Source organism: Anopheles aquasalis, chromosome Y (genome assembly GCF_943734665.1).
Source record: "Anopheles aquasalis chromosome Y, idAnoAquaMG_Q_19, whole genome shotgun sequence".
NCBI lineage: Eukaryota > Metazoa > Arthropoda > Insecta > Diptera > Culicidae > Anopheles > Anopheles aquasalis.
In genome coordinates this window covers 2,780,830-2,791,948 of record NC_064879.1, presented here as the reverse complement: position 1 = coordinate 2,791,948, position 11,119 = coordinate 2,780,830, and the positions used below count along the sequence as shown (strand labels likewise).

The following is an 11,119-nucleotide window of genomic DNA, read 5'->3' as shown; positions in this document are numbered from 1 at the left end:
CACCATAGATCAGGTGGAAGTAGCTAATAAGAGTGCATGGTGATCCTTGCGCACTGCAACATTTTTCATGCTCGCTGTAAGCATGCCATCCCGCATTTCCAGGCAATTAATAGTAACGGAGGAGTTACTGATTGTAAATAAAATAATAATGATAGCCTAATGAAGTAGTTTCCATCTTAATTTTTTTTTTTTAGCTTGAGGCTATCATTATGAAACACCTCATTTTTGGGTTCATTTGGCTCCCAAATCCACAATTTTTAATATTTTTTCAAAATTCAAACGTCATACGTCTTTTCACGATGAAAGGAACATTTACAGTATTTTTAATTATTTTTGTGGCGCTTTATTCGAGCGCAAGATCTAAAAAAAAACCATGGTGAGGCTATCATTATGAAACAGAGTGTATACGCCACACTGATCCGTCACTCTCGACTCACGGGCGTCACTCTGAACTCTGGAACGGGAATGGCGCCGCACCGTGTCATGGTTACCCTTACAAACACTGACAGCGCCCGCTGGGCCCCTCCGATGCCCGCACTACTCCAAATTGAACTCACGTTCACGGTATTCCTAATATTTATTAGCATAGCGCCATTCAGTTTGACGCTTCCCGAGCGCGATGTCACGAACTGGACAGACTCTGTCACTCCGGATAGGCTCGGATCGGCTCCGTTTTGTAGCACTGTGCGACCCCGTTAGAGCATTGCCCGGTCCGGACATCTGTCACGGCCGCAGTTGTCATCGTTTGTGGTGCCACTGCGACGCTGCCTTGCCTGTTCCTGTTCCTCCACCGTCGGTAGGGTAGGTTCTGCTGGAAATGCAATCAACAAAAAAAAATAAAAAAAAGCGAAGGACCAAAACCGATCACTTAACCGGTCATAGAAGCACATTCTTACCGTGGGTTTCGTCCGGCAACTCGCCTGTCTCGGCCAGCTCTAGCTCCGCAGTTGCCGGCGTTCCCGGCTCACCCTCGACGCTCGGTTCGCTTTCGAGCAACCGAGCGATATCCCGGTAGTCCGAGTCGGCGATCACCATCTCGAACGGGACGGCACCGCCCGCCGTACCCCGCTCGTCATGCTTCCGCAAGAACACCAGCTTTGACCGCACGGGTGCTGCTGCCTGTGGCGTGGTGTTATCGGGCAGCGTCGGCCCCTGCACGTACTGCTGCGCCACACCATCCGGCGCGTACCGGTGCATCATCAGGGGCCACAGCTCACCGAACGCTTCCCGACCGTAGCACTGTTCGATCGAGTGCGCTGCCAGCCGGCACACATCGACCCCGAGATCCCGGACGCTCGCCTCGCACTGTTTCGCCTTGAGCGGGCTGCCGGTGTCCGGTTCGTTGGTCACACCGGGCAACAAAGCCAACCGCTCGCTCAACACTCCCTTGCTGTCGGAGTAGAGACCGAGCTGCAGGACGATGCAGCGCAGTAACCGCGTCCCGGGGCCATCCCGCAGGAAAGTGCTGGTGACATAGCGTGCGACCCGTTGGCCCGAGAGCTGCAACAACTCGGCACACTCGCTGACCGCACCGAGCAGCTCGCCGGTCCGGGGTGGTAGAAACCGGGGATGTGCCACCAGCTCACCGAGTAGATCGGCGTAGCACCGGAACGACCGGTAAGCACCCTGGCACCGATCGGTGCCGGTCAACGATCCGACGCACTGCCTTGCCTGTTCGAGCAGCCCGACCTCGGTGTTGCGGAAGTGACGTAACAACGCGGGCTCCAAGATTCCCCGCTCATCGTCCCACCAGCGAGTGGTTAAACCGATGCAGCGCACCAAACAGTTACCCGCCGCACCGGTGTCCGTCTCATCGTACGTTGCGAGTGGTTGGCGTGAAACGTTCAGGTACTGCAGACACTCCAGGTAGGCCTGGGCGATACTTTTGCTGGTGTAACCGTAGCTACAGCCACCGAGCGCACCGGCCACCGGCTGTACCGTCCAGCAACAGCTGACCGCGACCAGCAGCAGCAGCAGCAGCAGCACGGCACGTTGCATTGCACGGTCGCGCGTTTGTTCGGATTGTTTGCTTGCCACGGGTGCTGCAGTACGCAGCTACTGCTCGGTTTTGGGCCCAGCTACTGCTGGTGCACCTCTTTTTAAGAAAACCCGGGTGCCGGCCAAGGGTGCCCGCAAGATTGGACACGTACGGCGAGACGAGCCCGAGTTCCGGGCTCGCGTATCAGCTTGCGTTCATTATGGGGATGATAAGGGTGTACTACGCTTCCGGGGGGTAGGGGGGGTGCAGCATGCACCTTAACACTGTTGCTGTTGCACTGTTGTTGCTGCTGATGGTGGTGGTGGTGGCCAGTTCCTGGAAGTCTCTCGTTCGTCCGCTCGCTCGCTTCCAAAGGAAAAACAGAAAAAAAAACAAACCTCAAGCTCGGTCACTGGGCCATCCAGTTCAGGTCTCGGTGAGCTACTACTACCCACTACTACTGTGACGGTGAAAGTTGTTGCCTGTCCTGCCCTTGTCTGCCCCCCCCCCCCCCTTCAGTTCAAACCAAGGTCAACTCTCGAGACGGAGTAGAGAGCGCGAACCCGCAGAGTAGAGCAGACCGGCTGGTCGCACACCGGAAGCTGTGCGCACCACACAGCTTGTCCGGGACGGGACGGAAAGGGTGGCGAAACTTTTCACGTTGCCCATCCCCGGGCACACTTCCGCTGAAGAAGAGGCAGGGAGTGGAGAATGGGGAATTTGTAAGAAGTTCGCACAAGGAGAAGTTTTGTACAACGTGCGCGCGCGCGCGCGCGCGCTCTCTCGAGTTTGGGGATGAGGGATGAAGGCAGGGGATGAAGGGCACCCGTTTCGCGTTCCTGGTGTTCACTTGGGCGCACACTCCTTACGACCTGCCTTTCGGGGGTTCTAAGACAGGAGGGTCAAGATCAACCACCAGACCGACCGACCGACCGACCGACCGAGGAAGACCTTTTTGGGGGGTTGGTCCCCAAGATCCCGTGCGGTTACCGCGAAGCAATAGCCTCCGCTAATGCGTACGAGATGTACTGAGATCGCGTAACGCGTATCTCGCTTTGTGCGTGTGCAAAGTGTATTATTAAAAATCCCTTCGCCCTTCACCCTCCCGGTCTCGGTCACCCCCTTTCCTTTGGGGGTGGAGGGTGCATTTGGGGTGAACTCCATTTACACCAGCACCCAGCACGGGCACTCTGGCACTGGCGCGACATCCTAATAACTGGCGGAAAAGTGATTGCCATCCCCTCCCCCCTTCACCCCTCCTACCCTGTCCGGTGTGGGTGGGGATGTGTCACGCTCCAGGTGCACCATTCCGCCGTCCTCTCTTTGCTCTACAACACACGAAATGGGTGATGCCGAGCATGACACACAGCACCGCATCCAACTACCCCCCAACTCCCCCCCACCCCTTTTTTTTTTTTAGTTCTGGCCAGCCACAGATTCGGATTGTGCAGCCACCCGTGGTACCGCGGTAATGCAGATTGCCTTTGTTTCACGGAAAAGGATTGCCATCCCCATCCACTTACCAACCCCATCATCCCCAAAACCGGACTAACTCCCTAATAACGGGCCAGCAGATCGTTCTCTCTCTCTCTCTCTCTCTCTCTCTCTCTCTCTCTCTCTCTCTGTCTCGATAGAGTGGAAGGATGGTCGCGCGGTAACGCTGCGCTGATGAGCTAAGCGTTTTCCATTTTCCGCTTTTGCGCGCTTTCGCCCCCCCCCCCCCCCCCCTCTAAACAAGTCAAGAGACGATGATGATGATGTTTTTTCCCATTTTTTGTTGTTGTTTCTGTTGCTACTGCTGCTGCTGCTGGGTTCCATGAGTGGCCGTTTTCCCGTTTTTTTTTGTTTTTCTTCTACGTGTTTCCTCTTTCAACCCGCGCCGCCGCCACCGCCACTGCAGCAGAGTTTCCTTTCGATTGGTTTCATTCGCTTTCATCTCCCATAATCGGTCCATGGTGTGGTCGTTGGCCAGGGTGCCTAAAAGCGGGACACCGAAAATTGGAACCAGCGGCGCGCCGTGGCGCGCTTTATTGGTTTAATAATCCGTGAAACTACTATTTCGCACCATCGCGCGAGCTTTCGCAGTGCAGTGCAGGGATCCAGTGGTAATCCGCTGGGTTTGGGCTGGTGTGGGTGGCGGGGGAAGCAGGACATGAGGAGCATAACGGTGGTGCGCGCTTATTCCTGTGATACTCACAAACGTAGCACACCGATCGGCTTTGATGTATGTTCTGGTTCTATTTATGTCTCGTCCACATCACTTTCATCTCTCTCTCTCTCTCTCTCTCTCTCTCTCTCTCTCTCTCTCTCTCACACACACACTCTCTCTCGTGATGATTTTTTTTTACGTTGGTAAATCAGGCATAAACGGCCTCTTTGTTTTTGCAAATATTTTTTTTAGTTTTAACGCAGAAAAGATACTTTCAAGTGAACACTATGGGCCCGTTTTCCAAGTGTCTGTCCGGTTTAAAAAAAAGTGACCGGTTTACAACTCTTGAGAAGCAGTCTTGTTTTAGCAGCCTTGTGTTGAATTTATGAATGGACTGGTAATTTCTTATCGATCGAGGGCGATCGCACTCACGATTCCACTCCGATTCCACGCGTGCGAAACAATAAACGGAGTCGATTCCGAGCCCGAGTCGACTTCGACCCAGATCGATTCCGGGAATTTCAGGGGAGGGAAAGTTTCGGCGCAGCGCAGTAGTGACTGTTCCTTTGGTACCAGCATTCGCCGTAGTTGTTGATTGTTTTAGATTCCGCTTTCGTTTTCGTTTTCGCCACCTACCTGCTGCCTGATTCTCGTTGCTTAGTAGGACCAAGGTCAAATTAATTCCCTAAATAGCTTTGATCTTGACCTAGATCTTGACCATTAAAGTTTAGGCAGACGCCACATGATCAAGGTCAGTCAGCCTACCCACAGGGATGGCCGCTTCACAGGTATCGATCCCCGAGTCGATTCCGGGAAATTGAGTTCAATTGAGACTTGAGGGGAGGGAAAGTTCGGCGCAGCAGTGACTATTCTTCTGCTTTGGTATAGCCATTCGCCATTTACAGGGCTTCTTTTAGATTAAAGAGGTGTTAGCGGCTTTTCTGTTTTGGCTTGGCCTTTATTGACCGTGAAAATTATGAGCCTTTTTGCTGCATTACCCAAATAACTCTCGTTGTTTAATAGAACCAAGGTCACAAGGAATGAATCCCGTCCACAACCTAGTGGGGTTTTGCGGGAAATGCGCTTTAAAATAGCGTGCGATGCATTGAGTCGTTGGCGATGATTTGCTACTTCAAAAAGATTTCCTTATCTTTGCCAGTTTAGCTTCGGTTCCTCCAAAACATTTAAACAATACTCCTGAAAGGATCACCATTGATCGAAAAATGTGCCCTTAGGACGGGGGCTTCGGTTCAACATTTTCCCCCCTGAAAACTGATCCTTTCAAGAACATTGTGTAACATTTTTGGATCAATCGAAGCAAAACTGACAAAGTTATAGATTTTTGAAAATCCGCGTTTCATACAAGGCACCATACAGTTCGCTACTTTGAAGAGCGTGTTTCCGCAAAACCAACGCGACCGATCAATGATCAATGGACCGATCAATTCGCAATTTTTAACACATATTTGGAACACTCTTTGCCAGGTAGTCCCGTCATGATTTTATGAAAATTGTTGATACTTTTTTTTAAACAAATCTTTTAAAATCATGTTTTTAGGCAAAATCGCAAAAAGCATCACTTTTCGAGCTTCAAAAATCTGCCAAAAATCGAAAAATAGGAAATTCAACAAAAAATCGAAGGGGCTACCAGTATAAACTTATAATCTTTCAAACTAGTATCGATTTGTATATTTCTGATGACCCATCACGGAGCTACGATGGCCATCGGAAAAAGTACCTTTATGAAGACACGACTGCCTAAATGTGAGGCCATGGATGAAGGTTTTATTGAATCTTCCCCAAAATAAAACCAAATGTTCTTCAAAAATTGCAATTTAAAATGCCATTCATTTGAAAAAATAAAGTTGAATGGTTTGGTCACAAAAAATCGTCAAAAATGATCATGTTTTTTGGGCATAAAGGCAAGTTTATTTGTTAGTTAAAAAAAAGGTTCTATCTGCATGGTGGTGGCATGCTTAGACTCGACAGTCCGAGATGCGAACCATCGCCATCGGCTTCTGCAAAACAAGAGAGAGAGAGGGAGAGAGGGAGAGGGGTGGGGGGGGGGGGGGGGGGTGGTAGAGGATCGATTAAATGGCGTAAACGGTGCGCGCTTAATACCTACACGCGCTAATAAGCCACCCTCAGTCCATCAGGCCAGCCAGCGACGGCGGTCATCCATCCATCATCTCGAGCGAGCTGCGTGTCCCGGGTCCATGCGCCGGGCTGGGCCTCGTCCACGTCCACCACGAACGCATCTGCAGTGTGGTACATGGGTGGTGCGGGATAACTTAATAAAAAGAATGTGCGCCGTGGAGTGGCGGCGGCGGCGTTATAATTACCGGGACCAAATACCGTGCGCGCGTCATTATCGTTGCGCTACACAAACGAACTTAATCAACACGCACACCGACACATAGCACGCTGCGCGGGGTTTATGCATAATTTAATCACCACACGGGTGCGGAAGGGAAGGGAAAACGCATCATATCAGGTGCGGAAATGCGCCGGAACGGACGCTTTGCTCCAAAAACATCAAGCTCCTCTCTCTCTCTCTCGCTCTCCGATTAGATAGACAGATGGAAAGGGGGGCAGGCGGTAGCAGAACATGGCGTTTACAGTGTTGCCAACAAGCTTGCGCTTAGCTGCAGCGAGGAAGGAATGAAGGAAGGAAGGAAGGAAGGGAGGGAGAGCCGCACGCAGTTTATTGTTTGTTCGGGCTCATCACAGCTCACCACATCAATCCGCCTCGCTCGACGGCGCCTCGATTGCTTCTTCTGCGATCTGATCGGCGCTTCTCTTTCTGCGCACCGTTCGCACCACACGCTTATATGTGTGTGACGCGTGCGTCACGTTAATTATATTGTTAAGGTAATCGCTACATTAACCGGCTGCGCTGGCGGTGGTCTGCAACAATTAGCCGCCCAATCCGAAAGGTACGGCCAGCCAGCCAGCCAGCCAGCGAGCCAGCGAGCCAGCCTGGGGTGCTGTGTTTGATGACCATGCCATGGCCATTAATCAATCAATTAACTGTACCGAACAGCCGCGATGCAGCGCGATGTGCCTTCGCTCACGCGCCTGATGCGTCAGCTAGACGAGGCGAGTTTCGGGGCGCGATCTATGAGGAAACACGGACAACACCCCCCCCCCCCCCGCCGGGGCAATGGGGTCCCGATGGGGCAGGTGGAGACGGTGGGCCGACGTTTCGCCGTTTCCCACACAGAACACGCGGTGGCCGCCACCACCACCACCACCACCACCACCGCTGTGCGTGCCGGTAAACCATCCATCAATTCCGTTTTTTCGGCTGTATGCAAATGTGTTTTTCCAACCCCCAACCCTCCCTTTTTTTTTTTTTTTTGAAACCGAATTGGGTGGTTGGTAAAAGGGTTGCAGACAGGGGCGATGGACAGAGGGTGCGGCGGCAGACATGTAATTTGGCCCCGCAACAAAAAAAAAACAAAAGAAGCACCCACCACCACCCCCACCCCCGGGGTGCATCTGCTCCTTCCTTACACGAACCTGTTGGCCCACCAGCGCGGGGGTGTGTGTTCCATCCCGGGGGAACCAGGAATCCCTGGGCACGCCACGATCGCGATCCCCAGGCCGCCCAGTTATCTGGATGCCGGAATCGGTCCCGACCGACTGGCTACCGCTTCCGAACCCCCCTGCCTGCCTGCCTGCCTGCCTGCCCACTCGATACACGCGATTCCGATTGATTTACGGACCCCCTGGGAGACGTGAAGGGAAAGATTTCCATATTTTTGGGAGCGGTTTTTTTTTCTTCCTTCGGTCGGTCCAGGTTGTTCAAGTGTACCCCCGGGGACGAAATATGTAAATTAATTAGGAAGCCCCAGAGTGTGTGAGAGAGAGAGAGAGAGAGACAGAGAGAGAGAGAGAGAGAGAGAGAGAGAGAGAAGTAGTGAGGTCAGGGATCTAACCGAACTGTAATTGAAGCGTGCATGTTTTATGACTCCTTCCGGTCCGGACGTCTGTCACTTTCAGGGAGAGCGAGTGAGAGAGAAAGAGCGACTCCCTCCCCCTATTACAGTATGCAAAAAAAGTTTATCCACCGCTTGCAAACAATTTACATTTTGACTGATTTTTCATGAAAACCCTCAGCCTAAAAATGTGTATCACATATCAGTAGTTCTGTTTTTTATTCTTCTTTACTGTGCTTTTTACATTTTAGAAAAATATCTCCTAGAGAGAAAGCTATTACAAAACCAGTGGAGCAAGGTACGAAAAGCACGCAAAACAGGTGTATCCACCCTCATGTATTTTATTGTATGGTGTTATACAGTTTTAACTCAAAAATAATCAAACAACCTTTTCTGCTCTCAATATTAAAGATTGATTTTAGTTCTTTAGTCCCAAAAACATCTTTTGAGGCCCATTGGAAGGTTTTATCGCCACAAATGATGGAGTTATGGGGCGAGTTATGATAAACAAACTAAAATAAATTTTTGAAATTGAGAGGAAATATGGTTATTTGATTTTTTTAAAACATATATAAGGACGGACGAGCCGTTTGTTAAGTTATTTGATTATTTTGGAGTAAAAATTGTATAACACCATACAATAAAATACATGAGGGTGGATACACCTTTTTTGCGTGCTTTTTGTCCCTTGCACCACTGGTTTTGTAATAGCTTTCTCTCTAGGAGATATTTTTCTAAAATGTAAAAAGCACAGTAAAGAAAAATAAACAACAAAACTATTGATATGTGATACGCATTTTTGGGCTGAGAGTTTCCATGAAAAAATAAGCCAAATTTCAAGTTTCTTACAAAGGGTGGAAAAACTTTTTTTGCATACTGTAGAAGCTATCAAGAAGGGTTGCTGCTCAATACAGGGTCCAGTCCATGCTGGCTCCTTTGACAGATGATGTCTCGAAAAGAGAGAGTGAGAGAGAAAGAGAGAGAGCGAGAGAACATTTTCAAAGGAGATGCATGAAGGGGAGCGGGAGGGGGGGTGAATAACAAAAGGGTTGAGGGTGGTGTATAACAAGGTGGCGATTCTAATCTCAGGGACGAGAAAATTAGTGTCCATCGTCCGCGTCCGCGCGGTGTAATATTTGCGTCGCGGTGCAGACTTGGCAACCGGAACGGCGACTGCAACCCCCACCCTTCGCCACACCCACCCCCCTCTTTTTTCACTCCCGATCAAACCCGTTAATCTCGTCTCGAGCTCGCGGAACAGACACCCTGCGTCCCTGGCGAGAGAGAACGAGTGCAGGGGGGTGGGTGAGGTTAATCCCGCGCCACTGTAACGAACCGTGAAGCGTGAACCAAGTGGGTTAGGCGTTTCACACACGCTGGCTCCCTGTTGCAGGTGCTCTCTCTCTCTCTCTCTTCCCAATCCAATTCAACCCCCCCGCTAACAACCCTTACGCCGATTGACGCACAGCAGCTCAGGCCCTGGACTCACTCAGTTCACACACTCGCAACTCGTTGTCACGGCGGCGGCCGTTCCGCTTCCTGGGACACCATCGGCACCAAGGAGCCTCTTGCTTTGGGGTCCGTGGTTAACGCGTGACTGACAACGCGGTTGGGCCCGGGTTCGGCTTGAAGCGACGTCGCACCAGTCGTGCCCCGGGTCGGTTGGCCCCGTTGATTGCTAATCGATAGTCCGTCCGAAAAAAACAAGGGCCGCTTCGTACAAATTAGAAACCCCTTTTCCGGTACGGGGATGAACCACCCTCAGGTCTGTCTCAGGTCGTTTGGTCGAGGGTGCGGTACGCGATTTCGCGATTATCAGCCCTCTCTGTGTGGCCCCATTTTTTGGAACCCCCCCCCCCCACCTGGGGAACCCCATCCCCCCATTTTAGGGGCGCATCAGGTAGCACCCCCTTGCGGGTTACCCCCCCGTGTGCCTGTAAGCCACTTGTTGTTGTTGTTGTTGTTGTTGTTGTTGGTGGTGGTGTGTGATGGCAAAATTTGGCGGTGGAAAATCCGCCCACGACGTCGTGACACGGGGGACCAGATTGATGAACGATTTTAATGGCAGAGAGAGAGAGAGGCAAGGGCTGCCAGAGTGGAGACCAGGCCCAGGACCAAACTTTGCCTGTGGGGGGCAAGTGAAGGGGAGCAAAAGGGCTAATGGGGCGTAGCACTGGAAGCGCGCGGGGATGTTTGGGTGCGGTGCCCCAAACCAAGGTCGGGGCGGCCAACGGTTGCGGTAGGACCACCACGTCCACCGGCATTTTTTTTTTTTTCCAACCGGAATTTATTGCCACTCATCTGTTCCCCACTCCTTCGTCTTTGCCAAACAACAAAGAAAAAAAAAAAATCATCCGTTGCTTTGCTTTGCTAGCGACACAGTGAACTACTCCAGTGGCACAAGCCATGTCACGGTCGCGGCGTAGCGGCTCCAAAGACCATTAGGGACCTTCATTCAACCCCCATCCCTTGTGCGCTCGCTCCCTTTCCCGGTTTCGTCCAGGAACCGTCGCCATCGTCGTCGTCATCGTCATCGTCGTCGTTCAAACATCGTCCTCGTGGTCGCCGTGATTGCTATTAGCTTTATTATTATTACTACCACCCTTGTCCCACTCAAACCCCCTCGTACCAACCCCCTGAACCATTAGCCGAGTACGGCCGGGCTGGCCTCGGAGCTCGTCGGGCATCAGGAGCGTTACTAATATTCGAGACGTAGTATTTCGAGACGGAGGGTAGGCGGTTCATCCTTAGCTTTGGTTTACGCAGCGGAGAAGCGCGGAGGAGAAGACCGTGTTGATTATGAAGGAGGTCGCCAGTCGGTCGGATCGGAGCTGCGGAATGTCTTCGCTTGCCGTTGCGGATAAATACCTACGGCCGGAACGAAAGGCGCGGGGGGTTGCTGGCGCATAGTTTACGAAGAAGACACCCACGGGGGCGGATGGCGGGGGTGGTGGCAAAGCAAAGCAAAAAAAAAAAAAAAAAAGAAAACCCAGGACTCTTCGGTCGCGCTCTGAGCTCGATCACGGTGCCGGGTTCCAGCTCAGAATGCGG

At 51.7% G+C, this 11,119-nt stretch overlaps 1 protein-coding gene across 1 annotated transcript; it reads right to left on the bottom strand.

The window, feature by feature from the left end:
* Positions 1–876: 876 nt before the first annotated feature.
* LOC126579723 (general odorant-binding protein 45-like) lies at positions 877–1,998 on the bottom strand. Its single transcript, XM_050243272.1, has one exon. The coding sequence runs from the start codon at positions 1,996–1,998 to the stop codon at positions 877–879; it is 1,122 nt and encodes a 373-aa protein (XP_050099229.1).
* Positions 1,999–11,119: the final 9,121 nt, after the last annotated feature.

Bases quoted from the DNA above. Each gene is read 5' to 3' on its own strand.
- LOC126579723 (XM_050243272.1), bottom strand. From the start codon at position 1,998: ATGCAACGTGCCGTGCTGCTGCTGCTGCTGCTGCTGGTCGCGGTCAGC.